Source organism: Otolemur garnettii, unplaced genomic scaffold, assembly GCF_000181295.1.
Source record: "Otolemur garnettii isolate 467f Iridium unplaced genomic scaffold, OtoGar3 scaffold00181, whole genome shotgun sequence".
Classification (NCBI taxonomy): Eukaryota; Metazoa; Chordata; class Mammalia; order Primates; family Galagidae; genus Otolemur; species Otolemur garnettii.
In genome coordinates, this window is record NW_003852576.1 from 296,445 (window position 1) to 318,540 (window position 22,096).

General features: G+C 38.7%; 1 protein-coding gene across 2 annotated transcripts in view; it reads left to right on the forward strand.

Annotated features, from left to right (window-relative positions):
- KLHL5 (kelch like family member 5) overlaps nucleotides 1-21,443 on the forward strand; it is a 47,506-nt gene extending 26,063 nt beyond the window's left edge. The window contains exons 5-12 of one of the 2 annotated variants that reach the window (XR_002775937.1): nucleotides 304-516; nucleotides 3,256-3,442; nucleotides 8,666-8,890; nucleotides 10,010-10,172; nucleotides 12,869-13,081; nucleotides 15,831-16,002; nucleotides 17,835-18,079; nucleotides 20,246-20,301. Coding sequence is in view for 1 of the 2 variants with exons in the window: in XM_003800681.3 (XP_003800729.2) it covers nucleotides 304-516; nucleotides 3,256-3,442; nucleotides 8,666-8,890; nucleotides 10,010-10,172; nucleotides 12,869-13,081; nucleotides 15,831-16,002; nucleotides 20,246-20,302 (1,230 nt within the window). In the remaining variant the exon portion in view is untranslated. Of the gene's footprint in view, nucleotides 1-303; nucleotides 517-3,255; nucleotides 3,443-8,665; nucleotides 8,891-10,009; nucleotides 10,173-12,868; nucleotides 13,082-15,830; nucleotides 16,003-17,834; nucleotides 18,080-20,245 lie in introns of both variants that reach the window. The other variant, XM_003800681.3, reaches the window with a different exon arrangement.
- The last annotated feature ends 653 nt before the right edge of the window (nucleotides 21,444-22,096 follow it).

Consider the following 22,096-nt stretch of genomic DNA (forward strand, 5'->3'; position numbering starts at 1 on the left):
CATAATCACTGAGCCAGGGGTGCTGCCATCTACTGTTTAGCTATTTTTTGTTGCAGTTGTCATTGTGTAGCTGGCCCAGACCAGGTTCGAACCCACCAGCCCTGGTGTATGTGGCTGACGCCATAATCACTGTGCTACAGGCACTGAGCCATAATTGCAGTTTAAATAGTTTTTTCTGCTATGTTTATTTCCTACCAACTCATAATACAATGTAAGCATCTAACACAGAAAACTTTTAGTTTCTTTTAAATAAACTGATGGCCAGAAGAAACAGTATTGTTCATCTGCAATTTTTCCCTCCAGGAGCATTTTATGGAAGTAATCAGAAACCAGGAATTTGTATTATTACCAGCCAGTGAAATTGCAAAGCTTTTGGCCAGTGATGACATGAACATTCCTAATGAGGAAACCATATTGAATGCACTTCTTACATGGGTCCGTCATGATTTGGAACAGAGACGGAAAGATCTCAGTAAACTTTTGGCTTATATTAGGCTACCTCTTCTTGCACCACAGGTAATTAATAGTTATTTGGTTATATGGGGGGTTTTCCCTTTGCCTGTTCTGTTAAATAAAGTAATTTTACTTATATTTCTTTGTGACGCATAGATGAAAAGATAGTAAAGTAACAAACTTCTGCTTATGTTTTCAATCCAGAAAGTCTGGCTACCTACATTGCATCAATTAATAACAATCTTAGCTTGGAGTTAATAATTTTATTTGACTTAGCTGTAAACCTATCCTACCAATTGGAATTGGAGGAAAATTAGCAAAGCTGCTAATAAAAGGAAAACGTTGGAACCTAGGAACCAGAAAATGTAGATTAATTCATTTGCTACATGTTTATTAAGTATCTACTAAATAGTAGAATCTAGTGATATATAGATTAATAAGATAGGACAATAGTTCTTATTTTAAAACTCTGTTACTTGGCATATTCACACATCTCAGTTTCTTCATCTGTCAGGTAGAGTTAATATCCTCTCTGACTATCTCACAGAATTACTGTGAAGCTCAGAAACATGCTCTGTAAAATAAAATGTGCTATAAATAATATCATTATCATCATTAGTTGAGAATTAAGAGATATCTCTAGGCAGAGGTAACAGAGTGAGACTTTGTCTCAAAAAAAGGGATTAAGAGGTATCTATTTGTTGTATTCAAGGCAGGTAATCAGTCATAATATATTTATAGACACGGTTTTCCCTTTTTACAATTTTCACTGGAATACACAAAAAATTCCCTCTGCATACTTTGCTGACTATTTCAAGGCCTAAAATGGAGAAAGAGGTCTTGAAAGCAGAAAAGGAAAGCAGCTGTTACTATTCAAGGTCAGACTTTGTTTTTTTAATCTAAAATGCCATAAATATTATCTTACTTGTATTTATCTGGAGCATAATGTATTAATTCCTGCTGCTGTGAACGAAGTTACTGTTTGCTCTCAGGCTTACAAGGACAGTAATCAGTGCTGATGCTTGTAAGATTCCCTCTTCAGAGGTTGATCATTGTATGAATACATAGGCATAAAACCACATGAATTGATGACAATTCAGGACAAATAACATAATAAAAAGTTTCTCTCAAAACCACATTTAAAGAAGGGGGTAACTTTTTACTACTTAGCAGATTCTTTTTTATTCTTTATAGATGAAACAAAATCTGAAAAATCCTATTAGACTTGGAAAAAATCTGGACATTTAAGTAAACCTGAAAATTTACTGCATTTCTGCAGCTTCAGATATTTATATTTGCATGACACTCATAGACCTTCAAAATTTGTGTTATCCAGGCTGCTGCTTGTATAGCTAAAATTTTTATGAAATCTCAGTAATGATAAATCTAGAAAAATAAAGGATTACTATGTGTGTTATTAAGAACTCTTACTAATTTCCAATCAAGAGGTAAACAATAGAAAACTGGAGGCAGACAAAGGAGAAGGAAATTGCAGTTGGCCAAAATGTTCCTTTTTTTTTTTTTAATGCTTATATTTGCTTATCAGGAAAATTCAAACTAAGGGGAAAATGTGATACCATTGGCAACAATAAAAAGAGCTAGGCTGTCATACATGACTGATGGAAATATGAATTATTACTGTCTCTTTGGAAAGTAATCTGATAGCATTTACTGTGTGTGTGTGTCTGACCAGCCTTCTTGCCTGGAGTCAGTTCAGTTCCTAGAAATCTATCCATGAAGGTGAAATCAGTATATAAGAACTTCTGTATAAGACTTGTTTTTAGTAGCAAATTTTTTTTAAGTGTATGTACATATATGTGTGTATCTCTGTATACATATGTGTGTGTGAATGTATATACATACTGGAAACAAAGTTAATGTCCATAATAAGGGAATGGCTGGAAAAAATTAGTACATCTATGTACTGTGGGGTATTATTCAGTTATTAAAATAAATCAGAACTACATCTTTTCATGAAGACTTGGAGGAATTTTTCATGAGATATTGTTGAACAAAAATGGTAAGATGCAACAAAATGTATAATAAAACAATTAGTAATGGAAAACACTGTATACCTATTACGTGTGTGTGTGTGTGAGAGAGAATAATGTCAGCAGAGGATTGTATGAGTGTGGAGAAGATATGAAAGGATGAATACGAGGTTGTTTTAGAAGGCAGGGAAGGCTTGCAGCATAGGTAGGGTGATGGAGAACCAAGCACAAAAGGAAAAGACCTTCATTGTTAAACAGGCACAGTGCAACCACATATGTGATCTGTTTTTGTGTAGTTAGGTAGGATTCAAGGAAGCACAAGGAATTTTAATTTTTTTAGAATAATCACCATTTGAAGTTCTTTGCCCCTTGAGAAATTGGTAAGTTTTGTTTTTGTTGTTTGAGCATTGGTTAGAGTAGGCAGATAAATGTAGTCTAGTTAATCAACTCCCACTTCTCATAATTCTTCTTCAGTTAAAATTATTTCTAATTTTAAAAGTAAGATAATTTATTTTAGAAAATATGGAAATTATAGAAAAGTAGTAAGAAGATCATTTACAAAGCACTAGTACTCCTACCAGCCAGAAGTAAGCGCTATGGTATTAAAACTTTAGAGTATATATGTACCATATATGCTCTTCAGTTTTGGTTTCCAGTAAAATTAAAAATATAAATTTTATAAATTTCATGTATTTTAGTTTAAAATATGTGCCCAAGCTTGAATTTTTTAAAACGTGAAATCATTTCCCTTTATTCTTTTAACCTTACTGTTTTCTTAGCCATTGGGTGTATAATCACTGTTCTTTTCTAGTTCCTGGCAGACATGGAAAATAATGCACTTTTTCGGGATGATATAGAATGTCAGAAACTCATTATGGAAGCAATGAAGTATCATCTGTTACCAGAGAGACGACCCATGTTGCAAAGTCCTCGGACAAAACCTAGGAAGTCAACTGTTGGCACATTGTTTGCAGTTGGAGGGATGGATTCAACAAAAGGTATTGAATAATCTTTTATTTAGGAGAACAGAAAAAAATGAGGAATTTTAATAACTAATATTTATGGTCAAAAGCTTCTTTGGAGAAATTCCTGGTTGCAGGACAGGGGCAAAAAAGTACAAGACAAACTTGGGACATCCTCTGGTGCCAGAAAGTAAGGAAGTAACCAAAGAAGGATGGAGACAGGTCAAAAGATGCAGGCAGCACCTTGTAGAGACTGCCCCTGTCCACATCAGGAATGATTGGAGCATAAAATAAATCATGATAGTAAAAGATTATCACAGTTTATAGAGGCTGCCCCTGTCCACATCAGGAATAACTGGAGCGTAAAATAAATCGTGATAGTAAAAGATTATCAGTTTATAGAGGCTGCCCCTGTCAACATTTTCATTGTTGGGGATTAAAACACCACATTACACTGATTGCATTCGTTATGTAAAGTCCCCCTTACAATTGTGTCCCATCACCAAGAGATGTGTCACACCCTATGACCCCCTTATTTTTTTTTATTTTGGGAGATTCATTGAGCGTACAGAGAACCAGGTTACACTGATTGCATTTGTTAGGTAAAATCCCTCTTATAATTGTGTCCCATCCCCAAGAGATGTGTCACACCCATGACCCCCCTCACCTATTTTTTTTATTATTGGGGATTCATTGAGGGTACAGAGAACCAGCTTACACTGATTGCATTTGTTCAGCAAAGTCCCCTTATAATTGTGTCCCACCTCCAAGAGTCTGTCATACACTGTGACTCCCACCCTCTCCCTCCTTCCTTTTCTCCACTCCCCCATACCCCCATCCTTCACCATGTACTGGGTCATCAATTGTCCTCATATCAGAATTGAGTACACTGGATTCTTGCTTCTCCATTCTTGTGATACTTTACTAAGAAGAACCCCAACCACTTCTTTATTAGTTACAAAAGTAAAATAGTATCATCGCAGTGGAGAAACCTGGCCCATAGTGCCTTTGCCAAATGATTAAAGGTAATGTTGCCAGAAATGAGCCTGAGCCTCAGCACATCTGGGGTATTCCTGCTACAAGTGTACAACCTCAATTTAATCAAGAGGAAGAAAGAGAGACATTCTGAGTAACTTGTCTGGTCCTTAGTATTTAAAAATGTCACTATCGGCTGGGCGCCTGTGGCTCAAGCAGCTAAGGCGCCAGTCACATACACCTAAGGTGGCACGTTCGAATCCATTTCAGGCCCGCCAAAAAAACAGTAACGTTGGCTGCAACCAAAAAATAGCTGGGCGTTGTGGCGGGTGCCTGTGGTCCCAGCTACTTGGGAGGCGGAGGCAGGAGACTCACTTGAGCCCAGGAGTTGGAGGTTGCTGTGAGTTGTGATGCCACAGCACTCTACCCAGGGCGACAGCTTGAAGGTCTGTCTCAAAAATAAATAAATAAATTAAAATGTCACTATCATGAAATACAAAAAAGATTTAGGAGTTGTTCCAGATTACGGAAGACTAGAGAGACATGATAACTGTTGCATCATCTTGGATTGTCTTTTCCTTTAGAGGACAAATGATAAAATCCAAATAAGGTCTGTGGATTAGATAATAGCATTTATAAATGTTAATTTTCAGATTTTGAAGATTGTATTTTGATTTTATAAGAGAATTTCTCATTTTGCAGAAAATACACTAAAGTATTTAGGAGTACTACACATGGGTGGCGCCTGTGGCTCAAAGGTGTAGGGTGCCAGCCCCATATACCAAAGGTGGTGGGTTCAAACCCAGCCTCTGCCAAAAACTGCAAAAAAAAAAAAAGGAGTACTACACAGAAAGGCACCATCGTTTCTGTAACTTACTCTTAAGCAGTTCGGAAAAAAACACAAGCATACGCACATATGTTCATACATACATGCATGCATAGAACAGAACTGTAGTAAAACATAAATATTTGGGAAATGTAGGTCAAGGGTATCTGAAAATTCGATTCATACAACACTTCTTGCTGACATTAAAAATAATAGCAGGCTCAGCGCCTGTGGCTCACGTGACTAAGGCGCCAGCCACATATACCTAAGGTGGCAGGTTTGAATCCAGCCCGGGCCCGCCAAACAACAATGATGGCTGCAACCAAAAAATAGCCAGGTGGCGGACGCCGGTGGTCCCAGCTACTTGGGAGGCAGAGGCAGGAGACTCACTTGAGCCCAGGAGTTGGAGGTTGCTGTGAGCTGTGATGCCACAGCACTCTATCCAGGGGGACTGCTTAAGGCTCTGTCTCAAATAATAATAATAATAATAGCAACAAAACTATTCATAGCACCCACTGGGCACCAGGTATTGCATGAAAAGCTTTGTTTATATTATCTCTCGGTATACACTGATATCTCCTTTCTCTGAATTCCTGGTACTGATCATCTACAGTTCCCTGACAATACTTCTCTGACTTATACCTCTCTGACTTTCAGTTCATTCTCTTTCTTCCCTCCCTGATCCTCCTGTCCCAGCCCCACTGACTGCCTTATTCATCCAACATTCCAAACATTGTGTCCACATCAGGGACAGCGTATTAGCTGTTCCTCTCCCTGGAATGCTCTGCCCCCGGTACTGATGTGCCTCGCAGAATTTATTCACTCAGATCTCCTCTGAAATATTAACTTCCCAAAGAGGCCTTCTATGACCATTCAGTAGTAACTTCTCATCTCCTGCTTTCTCGCCTTTTCCTGCCACTTTTTATCTTCTACATCTGCATTATGTTTCTCCTAATACCTGCTACATGCCCTTATGGTCTGTCTACCTCTTCCCCCAAAGCAAGGAGTTTGTCCTGTTGACTGTACTCCCGGAGCCTGGCATCATGCCTTGCACATAGGCAGCATCCATAAGTGTTTGTCAAAAGCGTAAAGGTCATTCTTTGCCATCTCTTGATTAATTATGTGACTAAAGCCTTTGACCTATCTAGTGTTAATCACATTGAAAGGTTTCCCTCATATGTGACACCTTTAAGGAATATAAAATTATTATATGTGCTCCAATGGAAACTGTTGCATTGTTATTTAACTTTTAGGTTCATGGAAGCAAAGACTGTAAGATCCATATATGTGTTTTATCCCCTGTAATGTATAGCATAGTGCTATGTATATGCTTTGTAGATGCTTGAATTCTTAGATATAGGCTTGATGGCTGAATGGTACAGACTTTATAAAGTAAAATAACTGATTAGGTTTATAGTGTAAATATTTCAAACTGTGGTCCAGATAATTTCCCAATACTTATTATCAAGTGTCTAGAACCGGTGCCAGGCTTTGTAGTTACTGCTAACGCTCTTCATCTTTTCCATCTTTACCTCCCTTTTTTGACACTTTCACTGTTATCTTTGTTATTAACCTGTATGTTATGCTCTCTCAAGCATATCTTTCTCTCATAGGATGTGAATCATTCTTACATGTAGCTTGCATAAAATATCTGTTTGATGTTTGGCTTTCACCTCAAACCTGGTATGTCTAAATCTTCCCTGACCGTGTCTCCGAGGCTTGAGAATTCAGAATCATAATTCAATGTACATCAACTCTGGCTCATTTAAACAGATGAGGAATTTATTGGAAGGCTATGAAAGAGAAGGAACTATATCCATTGCCCCTGCTTAACACGGCTCACAGCAACCTCAGACCCAGGGTTCAGAGGATCCTCCTGCCTCAGCCTGGGACTACAGGCAACCACCTCAACATCCAGCAAATTTTTCTAATTTTAGTATAGACAGGTCTCACTCTTGCCTAAGCTGTCCTCAAACTCCTGATCTCAAGGGATCCTCCTGCCCCAGTCTCTCAGAGTTACTAGTATTACAAGCCTGAGTCCCCACACCAGCCGCCCCTGCTTCTTGGTAATACCTACTTCAGCTTTTAAATCCTACAGGCATACAGTTGATTAGCTTTAGGTCAGCCCTGGGCCCTAAACTTCTAGGAGCCAGGAAAAATAGCATTCCTCATGTTAATATGTGCCAGGCATTATGCAAGTACTTGACTTACTTCATCTCATCTCCATAACAGCTCTAAGGGCAGGGTGTTATTCTTGCTCTCCTGTATAGATATGGTACCAAGACTTAGAGAATTAAGTAGTTTTCCCAGGATCACATAACTTAACAATGGGATTAAGATTCAAACTGGCATTTTAACTTTGGAGACAATGTTCTCTGCTCCATTAACTCTTCATTTAATATGCCAGTATGCTCTCCCCCAAAACTCCAGCTTCTTTATTCATTAGTCTTCAAGATGTAAATTTTACATTCTGTCTTTCAAAACCTTCTATTATCTAGCCCTTGCCACTTCACCAGCTTTGTTTCTGAGTCTTTTCCTTTTTTTTTCCTGCAGTTTTTGGCCAGGGCTGGGTTTGAACCCACCACCTCTGGCATATGAGACCAGCACCCTACCCTTTTGAGCCACAGGCGCCACCCTCTGAGTCTTTTCCTAATAATCAAATACTCTGACCTGTCGCGTACACATTATTTTTCCTGGCCTTAGTTGGTGTTATTTCTAGTATTTTATGAAGAGCAGTTTGTGTTAGTTAGATCATTAGCCTCATAGTCCCTTCATATGTATGTTTAGTATAGAGCCCAACAAAAGAATAGTGGTTCTAAATAGCTGCTAAGAAACATGGGATGGCACCGGTGGCTCAAAGGAGTAGGATGCCAGCCCCACATGCCAGAGGTGGCGGGTTCAAACCCAACCCCCAGCCAAAAAAAAAAAGAAACATGTTAGATTGCATTTTTGCTTACTTTTTTCTGAGACAGAGTCTTACTCTGTCTTCCTGGGTAGAGTGCTATGGCGTCAACGGCTCACAGCAACTGAAACTCTTGGGCTCAAGTGATTCTCTTATCTCAGCCTCCCCAAGTAGCCAAGAGTACAGGCTTCTGCCACAACACCTAGCTATTCTTAGAGATAGGGTCTCGCTCTTGCTCAGGCTGGTCTCAAACTCATGAGCTCAGGCAATCCACCCGCCTCAAGCTCCCAGAGTGCTAAGATTACAGGCCTCAGCCACTGTGCCCAACCTGTGCTCACTTTTTTTAAAGGTTAATTCTTCAGTATAGATTAGAAACTCTCTAAGCTTTTAGGTAGAATTTTACAATTATTAGGATTTTGTTATTTTTTAGATGTTTAGATTTTTAAAGCTTTGTTATGAATGCCAATACAAATTATACTTTTATATGTATAATTTCATAAAATTATCAATCATGGTGGAATTTTTATTTACATAACTTTCATATATTACTATTTAGGAGCAACCAGCATTGAAAAGTACGATCTCCGCACAAACATGTGGACCCCTGTAGCCACTATGAATGGGAGGAGGCTGCAGTTCGGCGTTGCAGTGTTAGATGACAAACTGTATGTCGTCGGAGGAAGAGATGGGCTGAAGACTTTGAATACTGTAGAGTGCTACAACCCCAAAACAAAATCTTGGAGTGTGATGCCACCTATGTCCACACATAGGCATGGCCTCGGTAAGTATTACTGTGCAGATTCGCTCAAAATCCTATACGCCACACAACCACAGCACTTTCACACTCTGCGCCGGGCAGGAGGCCAGCATGGCACCAGCTAAGTGAACAGTGGTCCTTCACCCGGCGTTTTTCACGTGCTCCCCATTATGCTTCACTCTGTTCTACTTTTTTATTAGCACTTACCAATCTCTGAAATATATTTTGAGTCTATTTCCTGATTAAAGGTCCATGAGGTCACAACCCTTATCTGTGATGTTTTTACTGAGTACCTGGCACTTAGCAGAAACTCAGTAGGTAACTGTGGAATAATTTAACAAATGAAGCTGGCTTGGGGCGGCACCTGTGGCTCAAAGGAGTAGGGCCCTGAACAAAAACTCAAAAAAAAAAAAAAAAAAAAAAGAAGAAGCTGGCTCAACTCCTGATAAGGAATCATACCAATAGATCATATTTTATTGATATAATTCACCACCCAGGAGACAAATTGGTTTTGTTAATTTATGCAACAATATCAAATCTAACTATAGGATAATCTCATGGATTTCAATTAATAGGGGAAGGAATAAAAATGATTCTTTCAAATATATCTTAAATCCAAACTATCAAAAAAAATGTTTTAGATAGCCACAATGCAGGTATCTGGTGTAGTTTTAAAATAACTTTCCACTATTGTACCTTAAACTGCTGACTGCCTCTGAAACTTTTAAAACCAGAATTACAGTGCTATTTCCTCCCCACCTACCCACTAAGAAGAGCAGTGAGGAAGCCAAATACCTTTAACAGGGATTTTTCAACCAGGGGATCTTAGGTGTACTGGGAAAATTTTTAAAGATCATCAGTTAAGTTATTTGTAAAACAAGTTCACAGCACAGTAAGTATATTCTTTATATTCTTCTTTTACTCTTTTTATTTTTTTTTGATCAACATAATTTAAGTGTGCCATGGAAGTTTAATTCTAGACTCAAGTGTGCTGTGAAAAAAGGCTGAAAAACACTGATCTATAGCATAATTTTTTGCTTGATTCAATTCATATGTTTAAAGCTTATTGTAATTATATTTTATTAGAATGTGATTAAGACTGAGCAAATCTTAAGTTGTTACTTCTTTCCTGTCTCCTCTTAGGGGTAGCTGTACTGGAAGGTCCCATGTATGCTGTAGGGGGACACGATGGCTGGAGCTACCTGAACACAGTAGAAAGATGGGACCCTCAAGCTCGCCAGTGGAATTTTGTCGCCACTATGTCCACTCCTAGGAGCACAGTGGGTGTGGCAGTACTAAGTGGAAAGTAAGGAAGTACTTAAAGTTGCACTTAAAATGAAATATACCAAATTTATCAAGCTAATTTCCAACTGAGAGATACACATTGACAAATACTTGGAGTGATTTGAAGAAATTATTTTAAAATAATGTCTGTTTTTATAATAGTTCTAAACATAAATAGCTCAACATTAAGTTAGGCTTTCATCCTAAAGTGCATCTACTATACATTTCTAGTTTTTTTTTTTTTGAGACGGAGCCTCAAGCTATCCCCCTGGGTAGAGTGACATGGCCTCACAGCTCATAGCAACCTCCAACTCTGGGCTCAAGCGAGTCTCCTGCCTCAGCCTCCCAAGTAGCTGGGACTACAGGTGCCCGCCACAATGCCTGGCCATTTTTTGGTTACAGCCATCATTGTTGTTTGGCGGGCCCGGGCTGGGGATTTGAACCCGCCACCTTAGGTGTATGTGGCTGGCGCCTTAGCCGCTTGAGCCACAGGCGCCGAGCCCATTTCTAGTTATTTTGAGTGAAGAAATTTTATATAAATACTCAATATTATTAAGTTGACAGTTAAAATCTGATGGCTTATATACCTTTAAAAGTATATTATGTGTTATTATAGTTAAAAGTATATATATAGTCTTTCTAAAATAGTCTCTCTCGGTGTTTCCCTAAAGATTCCTTATATCCTTTCTACTGATTTATCTTTATTTTTACTTTTCTTCTTTCTTAGCTTGGTAGACTGGTGAAAACTAGAATGGCTTTAAAAAGAGGTGCTCTCTTGCCTCTTGTCTGCTTTGAGTAAACAGAGTTATTACTAACAGCTGTTGGTTACTCAGAGATTAAATATGTGTCTTTTTGAGCCCTTCTTCCATAAAATGAAGCCTTTTATGGTTATTAAAGAAAAAGTGGGGAGGGGTAGCTTTTTCTTACTTAAAATGCTTGATCATTATTTCCAGAAGACAGAATCATGATTAAAATAGAGACTTAAGGGCAGCGCCTGTGGCTCAGTGGGTAGGGCACGAGCCCCATATACCAAGGGTGGCGGGTTCAAACCCAGCCCTGGCCAAACTGCAACAAAAAATAGCCAGGCATTGTGGCCAGCACCTATACTGGCACCTATAGTCCCAGCTACTCGGGAGGCTGAGGCAAGAGAACCACCTAAGCCCAGGAGTTGGAGGTTGCTGTGAGCTGTGATGCCACAGCAGTCTACTGAGGGCAATAAAGTAAGACTCTGTCTCTTAAAAAAAAAAAAAAAATAGAGACTTGAAATCGTTTGTAGACTCATGCCAGTAATCCTAGAGCTTGTGGGAGGCTGAGGTGGGAGAATTACTTGAGGCCAAGATTTGAGATGAATCTATTCAATCTATAAAGAGCTTTTCACAGGAATAGGAAGTACAAAAGATTTTATGCTTAATAAAAAGTATTACATCCAAATATTTTTAAAAGTTTACATATATTTTATGTTCAGAATAAAAGGCTACTTCAAAATAGTGCAGCATATTGATTGATAATGAATTTAAATTGATCCAGGCAACATTTAGGTCATTCATAATTTGTAATATCTTTTTCTTCAGTAACTTAATTTAATGAAGGATCACTCACTGTTCATATATAATAAATATTAATTTTATACTATTATTTAAGCTATCTTTTTATTCTTCTGTTTTACTATTACAAGCATATTCCAGATGACTGTTGAATAAACAACTGCTCACTAGTCAACTGTGTGTTCTGATTCTGCTTCTTACCAGGTGACCCTGTGCGAGTGTGTTAATCTCCACGAACCTGGGTTTCTTTAGAGATATAAATGGTTTCTCACAGCATACAGCATGACTGTGATAGTTAAATAAATGCATATAAAATGCCTACCCAATGGTAAATGCTCAGAGAAGTTTAGTTTCTTTCTTTATAAATAAGTACTTTCATGGTTGTTTAAAAAAATAAGTCATGGTATATTTATATACCCTATTTATATATTTTAGGGCATTTTTTTTGAGGCAGAGTCTCACTTTGTCACCCATGTTAGAGTGCAGTGGCACAATTATAGTTCACTGTAATCTCAAACTCCTGGGCTCAAATGATCCACCAGCCTCAGCCTCAAAAGTAGCTGGGTCTAGAGGGATGCTCTACTATGCCTGGCTATTCTTTTTTTTTTTTTTGTAGTTTTTGGCCAGGGCTGGGTTTGAACCCACCACCTCTGGCATATGGGACTGGTGCCCTACTCATTTGAGCCATAGGCACCACCCTGGCTTTTTTCTTTTTTTTTTGTAGAGACAGGGTTTCACTACATTGCCCAGGCTGGTCTTGGTCTTGAACTTTTGGCCTCAAGCAATTTTTCTACCACCTTGGGCTCCCAAAGTGCCAGGATTATACACATGAGCCACTGCACCCAGCCCTAAGAAACATTGTGATGTCTCTAGCATGGCTGTGCACCTTGTAGTCAGTGTAACTTGTCCAACATACAGCAGCTGTGAATTAGTTGTCATTGCCCTCAGTGTAGCTTACATTTTCTTTCTCATGTACACACAGAGTGATATGTGCTATATACATGTGTCATTTAATTGGTAACATATGTTCATTTTTAATGGCACATGAATTGACAATGTGTCTTACAATTGATGACACCTTAAATTCACTGAAATCCTGTAAGAATAGCTTCTTTGTCCTAAGCGTAGTAATAGCACAAGTTCTTAGTTATCATTTCCTTTGTTCTTTCTACAGGCTTTATGCAGTTGGTGGTCGTGATGGAAGTTCTTGTCTCAAATCAGTTGAATGTTTCGATCCTCATACTAACAAATGGACACTGTGTGCCCAGATGTCAAAAAGGAGGGGTGGTGTCGGAGTGACAACCTGGAATGGATTGCTGTATGCGATTGGAGGACACGATGCTCCCGCATCCAACTTGACTTCCAGACTCTCAGACTGTGTGGAGAGGTAATTTCCCATGAAGGGAAACTAGAAATAGACAAACAAACAAAAACATATAAATCCCTGTTGCTCCCAGACATATCGATAACTTCACTGACCATCCACCCCCTGCCAGGCAGCTCTTTAGGAACTCTGTAAACACTGGGTCCTCTGCTCTGACCACCTCTCCACTGCCCGCCTATAGCCTGCTCAGATTTTTCTCTCATCACATTACTGCCTCCTTACTTAAACTTTACCTTATAATTGATTGCATAATTCATTAATTTAAGCACATGACAAGATTTATTGCATAGTTGTTTCATACTGGATACTGCACCTAATAAGAAAAGGAGCTTCACAAGAATGGAGAACATGAATCCTATGTGCTCAATTTTGATATGAGGACAATTAGTGACAATGACACGGTGGGGTGGGGAAGGGGAGAGCAGAGAGAGAAAGAAGAAGGGAGGGGTAGGGGAAAGGGGTAGCAGAGAGAGGGATAGAGGGAGGGGTGTGGTCTTGGTGTGTGACACAGCTTTTAGGGGCAAGACACGATTGTAAGAGAGACTTTACCTAACAAGTGCAATCAGTGTAACCTGGTTTCTTGTACCCTCAATGAATCCCCAACAATTAAAAAAAAAAAAAAGAAAAGTAGCTTGATGGATGTCAGACAAAATGACTTAGGGGCTGTAGGTAAATTAAAAGTGAAAAGGGTAGAGACATTTCTGATATATTTTGATAAAAAATGAAATAATATAAAATAATATGATAAAATAAAAGGCTAGTAATAAGCCTTACAAGCTTGAACAGGTCATCGAAACTGGCTTCATGAAACTCAAGTATAGGGCCAGGTGGAAAACCCGATAGCTGTGGTTCCCAGCTGTTATGTTCAGTCTGTCTAGTTCAAGGGTAGAGAAAATTGAATGGATTTAAGACACACAATCAATAGGAGGTTGTCTGAACACTCCAAAGCAGAAAGGAGTGTGGTTCATACTGGAAACTGAAAGGCAGCCATTCTGGCTGGAGATCAAAGGAGAGAAGGAGAGAGTGGTAGGAAAGGAGGGAGAGCTGGTAGGGTGGGGCAGATCGTGTAGAGTCTTTGGTATTATAAAGGCTTTGGATTATAAAGAGCAATAGGAAGTTAATGAGCATCTGTTGCACATATGTGCATGTGTTGGACATGATCAGATTTATTTAGTGTGATTATTTAATAAACTTATTAAAGAAAAAGACTAGAAGAATAAAAAATAAAATGAAGGTTTATTGATAATGAGTGCCGTCTTAGTTTGTTTCCTATAACAAAATACCAGGGCCTAGGTAATTTACAAAGAAAGGGAAGTTCAAGATTGGGTGGCCACGTCTGGTATCTTCTGGTGACGGCCTCTTGCTGTGTCAGAAATTGGCAGAGAAGGGGAAAGGAAAGCGGGTACACAAAGAGGTGTAACACGAGAGGCAACTTTCACCTATAACAACCGCTCTTGCACAAATTAATCTATTCCTGGAAGAACTAACCCAGACTCTTGAAAAAGATAGTAATCCATTTTATCAACGTAATCACTTCATAGAGGCCCCACTTCCTAGCACTGTTACGTTGACAATTAAATTTCAACATGAGTTTTGGTGGGAACAGACCACATCCTAATCTTAGCAGGACACTTTTGTGAAGTAATAAGCAGATTTGGTTGTTGTTTTTGAGAAAGCAGGAAAGTTATGCCTACAATTCACCTGTATTGGGAGGGAAAACAATTTAGACTACGATTGTTACATGTTATAATCCAGGATTTATACACTTTGCCCCATAAATGATGGGTTTCCTATAGTTTTATACCCAGTAAAAAGCTGTTCTTTGATACAATAGGTATTAGATGCAATATAGGTCATCTTAGCATGATGTATCTGCTTTTAGACAACTTTCAGAACTTGTAGTTAAGACATCTCGTGAGAGGAACAAGAACTCCAAAAATGGACAGCTATTGTGATTGAGGTTGTAAGACATCTTACATAGAGCCTAACACGTTGATTTCCCCAAATTTTCAGTGGTCGGTCGAAAGCTGAAAGCAATTCTCAGTATTTACATAAGCTCCTTTTACGTGGTATCCATCTGCTAAATGAATCTATAATGCTTTAAGTTATATAGGTTTGGGGGATAATATTGATATTCTTCTCTAAAACGTGTTTTATTTACATGGCAGAAAAGAAGACAGAAGATAGCCTTGAAGCACAAAATTCTTTTTATATAAAATATTTTGAGGGAGGCACTTGTGGCTCGGGGGTAGGGCACTGGCCCTATATACTGAGGGTGGCAGGGTCGAACCCAGCACCAGCCAAACTGCAACAAAAAATAGCTGGGTGCTGTGGCAGGCACCTATAGGCCCAGCTACTCAGAAGGCTGAAGCAAGAGAATCATCTAAGGCCAAGAGCTGGAGGTTGCCGTGAGCTGTGACACCATGGCACTCTACCAAGGGCGACAAAGTGAGACTCAGTCTCTAAAAAAAAAGAAGAAGAAAGAAAAAGAAAGTGTTGTGCAGTGCCTATGGCTCAACGGAATAGGGCGCCCGCCCCATATGCCGGAGGTGGCAGGTTCAAACCCAGCCCTGGCCAAAAACTGCAAAAAAATATTTTGAGAAAAATGCCAGCTTCAAGTGCGCCTGTGGCTTAAAGGAGTAGGGCATCAGCCCCATATGCCAGAGGTTGCAGGTTCAAACCTGGCCCCAGCTAAAACTGCAAAAAAGAAAGAAAGGAAAATGTCAGCTTCAGTTCTGAAATTTTCTTGCAGATATGATCCCAAAACAGACATGTGGACTGCAGTAGCATCTATGAGCATCAGCCGGGACGCAGTGGGTGTCTGTCTACTTGGCGATAAATTATATGCTGTCGGGGGCTATGATGGACAGACCTACCTGAATACAGTGGAGGCTTATGACCCCCAGACAAACGAGTGGACCCAGGTACGGCATTTCCTTTTTCATTATTACTACATATTCTGTTTTGGTAAAACAGATCATCTCAATTTTGTCCAATATTGAAATATATAGCATAAATATGATAAAGGCATTTCTTGATTAAATGTAAGAAAACAAGAGGCAGTATTAATTTTGTAGCATAATGAAGATTCTAAATCACCTTTTAAGTGTAAGTTACTATCAGAGAAATTATTAATTGGTCTGCCCCCATTTGCTTAATGATGGTTCTAGCATAGTTAGAGCTGATAGGACTATAGGAAGGTTACAGCAAAAGGAGGGGAGATTGTGGAAAATAAGAAATAAGGATAGTAGTCAGAAAAATCTGAATAACTTCCCTTACACAAGCAATAATTTTTAAATACTGTTGTTTGAGAACAGATTAAATTTCTGGTCATAACCCAATAAAATGCAATCCTAAATTACGTGAAAAGAAATTTGACCTGTGGCAGGACACAACTACAATAGGGACTCTGCCTAACAAATGCAAACCTTGTAACCTAATTGTTTGTACCCTCACATTAATCTGAAATAAAAAAAATAAGAATAAAAGAAATTAGACGTGGCAGAAAGAATTCTAAGCATATCTATTTCTGGGAGGCCCTAGCACATCTAAGAATGACATTTTGAGGTCTTTGCTTCCACCATCACCAAGAACAGAATCAGCAGTTCTGGGCTTGCACACCCAATTCAGTATCTGAAGCATAAAAGACACTCAATAAACGTTTAACTGAGCCAAGTTTTTCTTATATACAAGAACAATGGTAAGTATTGTCAAGAAAATAAAACTTTTGAGAAGTTCTGCTGTTGTAGAATTTAACTTATTAGGTAAGTCAGATCTACAGGTGGGAGGAGAGAAGCCACTAGACAAGGCCTTTGGTATTCAGTGTCCCACAGGTTAGTAGTGAGTGGCATAAAAAAATCAAGCAGGAAAAAAGAAATGGTTGTGAGAAGGGCTTTAGCAAGAAAGAAAGGTTTAAACTGAGCCTTAGTAAATTGATCTAATTCAAAAACGTTGGAGAAAAAGAAGCAGTTGTGTGAGGAAGATGAAATAAATGTCACTGAAGCAGAAATCTGCAAGACCTATTGAGGAGGTGTGACTGGTTATAAGGATCCAAGCTTGAAAAGCGTAGGAGTTCTTACTGGAGAAGAATGCCAGGGTCAGAATGGAGATCTGTGCAAAGTTTGGTAATGAGAAGTCCGCAGAGACTGTCAGCCAAGGCAGTGATGCAGGTAGGCTCAAAGCAAGTTAAGTTAGGGGTGGGGGAAATGAAAGCTGAATAAATGGAAAACATTTGGAAAATTGCTTCAGTTACAAGGCTTGACGTATTAAATACAGAGTCAAGTAATTCTTTATATATGCACGTTAACTGAGTTGGATTGGGAGGTGTGGCCTCTGAAGAAATCAGCAAAGGAGTGATCAGAAAGGTTCTTAGAAAATACTGCGATAGAGCATTTAAGGGAGGAGCAGGCATTTTAACAGTGTAAGGACGAATGAAGATAATTTGTTATTCATGAAGTTTTGGGGCCCTCTGAGAATCTAATGAAAAGCAGAAACCAGCACACCATTTAAAAAGTAAAGAGGAAAGACTGTAAGAGCTAGAGGGGCATGCAATTCTGAAATTATGACAATTATTAACAGGCTCTGTTCTAAGCATCAATAACTTAACCATCCTAACAGTAGTATAAGGTAAGTACTGTTATTTCCCCATTGTACTGGCTGATGAGTCTGAGGTACAGAGTTCAAATAGCTAATCCAAGGCCATGTAGCAATTAAATGGTGGAGTTAGGATTTGAGCTAAGGATTTTTCTTCCCACAGAAATAAGAAGAGAGTGGAAGAAAATTCCAGATGCTAGAAAGAGCAAACCTGAAGGGCACCTTCCTGGAAAAGGGCCGGAAACAAAATTAAGAGCAAAACCTGGTCATCCTCAGACTGGAGGGAAAGTCTTATCCTCCAAGGAAGAGACAAGAATATGGCTGCGGAAAAGATAGAGGGAGTTTGTAATTAAAGAGAAGGATAGGATAAAAGGACTTGGATTGTATAACCTTGATCCTTTTTCTTAAGTAAGTGAGATGGTTTGGTGAAGGGAGGAAGGATTAAGTTAGAGCTACAGGCTTTCATTAGAAATTACAGTTACCTAGTTTCAGCTCCCCACTATGGCAGAAGCAGTTGCGAACGACAACCAAGGAGACCACAAAGAGAGAAAAATCTCCTATTATGAGATATATTTGATTTAAGCCCTTAGGCCAGTTACAGAAACTCTGTAGGCCAGTGTATGAGACTTGTTATTACAGATAATTACCACTTTTTGCCATTCGCTCTGTTATCAAAATTCATCATCTGTGGCCACATAGCTATTTTGTTTATATGCCATCTGTATTACTATGTGAAGCATCTAAGTATGTGAACTTATAACCATATTACCAGAAAAATAAATGTTTCCTTTTAATGTTCTGACAGATGGACAAGAGAACATTTGTATAGGGACTGAAATGAGATTACAGAGTCTTTTTTTTTTTTTTTTGAGACAGAGTCTCATTATGTCACCCTTGGTAGAGTACTGTGGTGTCACAGCTCACAGCAACCTCAAACTCTTGGGCTTAAGTGATTCTCTTGCCTCAGCCTCTCAAGTAGCTGGGACTACAGGCTTCCAAGTATTTTTTGTTGCAGTTGTCACTGTTTGTTTTAGCTGGCCCGAGCTGGGTTCGAACCAACCAGCTTCAGTGTATGTGGCTAGCACCATAACCACTGTGCTACGGGCACCGAGCCGGGATTATAGTCTTAAGCCACAACCTACCTCACCACCAGCCCTGACCCAAAGCAGGAGGTGACTATTGATTTTAATAAACTCTCTAAGCTACACTTTCTAGCTAGTTGTCATGACAATCAGTGTCAGCTATTCACAATATAGAAACTATGTGTATTGGGTGATTTGAGAAAAACTGCTAATTCCGAACTGACATTTTTATTTAAATGATTTAGAGATTACATCCACCATACTGTAAATAGATATGGTTTTAAAATAGGTTATTTGATTTCAAAGAGATAAACATAATTGATTCAGGTGGAAAATAACTGAGAATTCCCTTAAAATGGAAGTCCCATCTGTTCTTAAAATCTTACTGGTCTGGGAGGGCAGAGTAATTAAGAAGTTACTGTGGATTTGAAAAAAAATACTTTAGTACACACCACAACATATATAAGAACAAAGCGAACTTTCTTAGTACTTTGCATTAGTCAGCCTACTCCCCCATGCTAATATTTTAACTTTCTTGGGTCAAATGCAGAGATTTTTATTTTGTTCAGTAGTTCTTAAAAACTATCCTTGTCCACACTTTTATTTCCACTATGAATTGCCCAGGGTCTATAGTCCTTTAAAGAAAAAAAGACAATAAGTGAAAGATCTAAGAATTGTTCCTTATCCATAAGTTAAAATTATATTCCTTGCCCTAGCAATCTTCCCTCCTCACTCCCACCCCCAAGACACACTTCTGTCTCACTGTCCTAGAGTTCCATCACCAAGTTTGTTTCCCTCCTTGAGGTTACTTGAATACCAAGTCCAGTAGAACCCCTGTAAGTTAACCACCCAAGGGACTAACTGGTCAACATAAGGGATTCAGCCTCCTGTACCCACGTACATGTGGTGCATGTCTAGTCTATGAAAATTAGGTCAACTTGAGGTGGTCAGTGGAGGGAAGTGGGCAGCAATGAAAATAATTTTATGTTTGGGGGTCATCACAACATGAGGAACTGTATAAGGGTCGCGGCATTAGGAAGGTTGAGAACCACTGTCTAGAATAAGCAGATCCCCACGGGTTCAGAGTATTTTGTGTACTATCTCTGTAGCATGGCTGTTAGAGGACCTCGCTAGATAACCCTTGATATTTTCTCTATATCGATCACAAAGTTACTTTAAATGTTTTGCATTTTTCATATCCATATGTGCATCATTTTGGCCAAAATACAATATTTCTTGTAGGCTTATCCTCGAGCTGTTGAAAAGACTCACCTTTAAAGAGGAGCAAATGGTACATAATCATGATACACCCCGACCATGTAGTCTACGATACTCCTGAGGAAGGGTCCAGGCCAGCAGCAGACTAGGGCAACAGGTAGCCAGGACAGCAGCCCTTTGCCAGCAAGTACAGACTATTTCAGTAGTACCCCAGCTGGTGTAGTATTATTGACACTTTTACCTACAAATCTAACTCTTTTTATTTCTTTTTTAGGTTGCTCCACTGTGCCTAGGAAGAGCTGGGGCTTGTGTTGTGACTGTAAAATTATAATTCAGTGCTTTGTTTTCTAAATGAAGATATCCACTTCCTTTATTAATTCAGTACAGTTATTCTGTCAATGGATACACTTTTAGTAAACGTTGTGATGCCACATTCCTGGGCACAAAGTGCCTGATCTCAAAGTGAAGACGTTAAAACATAGGAGAAAGAAGTGGATAGATCAAGATTAAATGCTTCCATTTCTTAGTAAATTAAAACTACAGCTGATGGATTGTGAACATATGTTCCTGATATGAAATACAACGACAAATGCACTTTTCTGAAACATAACCTGGTGCTAACTGGGAATTTCACTTATAGTCAAGTACCTTTTACTCACATTAACCAGACTTATTTCATTATAGTGTAAACAACCAGATAAAACTTCTCAGATGTTGCTTTGTAAGTTTATCATACATGAACTGCAGTAATATTTGTTTGTTTGCTTGTTTGTTCAACCACAACCACTACTTTAATGACATACTAAAGGTATGCTATTTAGTGTTTTCAGAAATAGCTTCATCACATGTGCTTTGGTTGTGGATTTTGTTTTTAAAATTGACATAGTCCAGTGAATAAGGAAAAACATTAAAGAGTTAAAGCGACAATAACCAAATAAAAACTTGATATATTCTTTGGAGTCTATTTAAATAATCATTCCATTACACCTAGATTCACCAAGAACTACATTATGATAGTCTAAAATTGAAATTGTAACATGACATTTTGCATTAAATTTAAGATACGCAAATTTGTGTAGAGAAAATAAATGTTATATACACTATAAAGTTCTTTCACCTAATTAGTATTTAATTATATGGATTTATTTTCTTTTATAAAAGATGTTTTGATTTTTGTCTTTTGATATTGACAATTTTCTTATGGTCACAAATTGGTATTTGCCTCCCTGCCTGTTTTCTTAGGTTTTGCCGCAGTTAGTAAACCATCGTGTTTCTTTGTAATCAGACAGTTTTGGGGGAATGGGCTTATCAAATGTTTAAAAAATAAGTTTAAAGTGTTTGTTACCCAAAGTTTTGTACATTTGTAAACTCTGATAAAATGTGAATGTTAATACTCTCAGTGAATTGTTACTGTTTGCAAAAATGCACTGGGTAGGTAACATTTTGTGATAAATCCTACAAAGTAAAAGTCATTAACTTATATCTTAATATAAAAAGAGCATAAACTAAATTCTCATCTTTTAAAATACGTTGTTGTGGTAAATGTGTTTTTATATTTTATATGATAGTAGCCTTTCCACTGTGGGCTGAACCAAAGAATGGACAATTAGAGTTCCAAATAGTTCACAGACCCAAGCCTCCACAGGATGTATCGATGCATTAATGTTTCTGCTTGATGAAAATATGAAATGTTAATATGACAAATCACTATCACTATTACTGTGACCACATCAGGAAAATGGCTGTAGGATTTGTTTTAGGGGGTGGCGCCTGTGGCAAAAAAGGAGTAGGGCACTGGCCCCATATGCCAAAGGTAGTGGGTTCAAACCCAGCCTCTGGCCAAAAACTGCAAAAAAAAAATAAAAAGGGGAATTGTTTTGGGAACGTAGTACTCCCTTTCTTTCTTTTTTTTTTTTTTTTTTGAGACGGAGCCTCAAGCTATCCCCCTGGGTAGAGTGCCATGGCATCACGCTCATAGCAACCTCCAACTCCTGGGCTCAAGCGAGTCTCCTGCCTCCGCCTCCCAAGTAGCTGGGACTACAGGCGCCCGCCACAACGCCTGGCCATTTTTTGGTTGCAGCCATCATTGTTGTTTGGCGCATCCGGGCTGGGGATTCGAACCCGC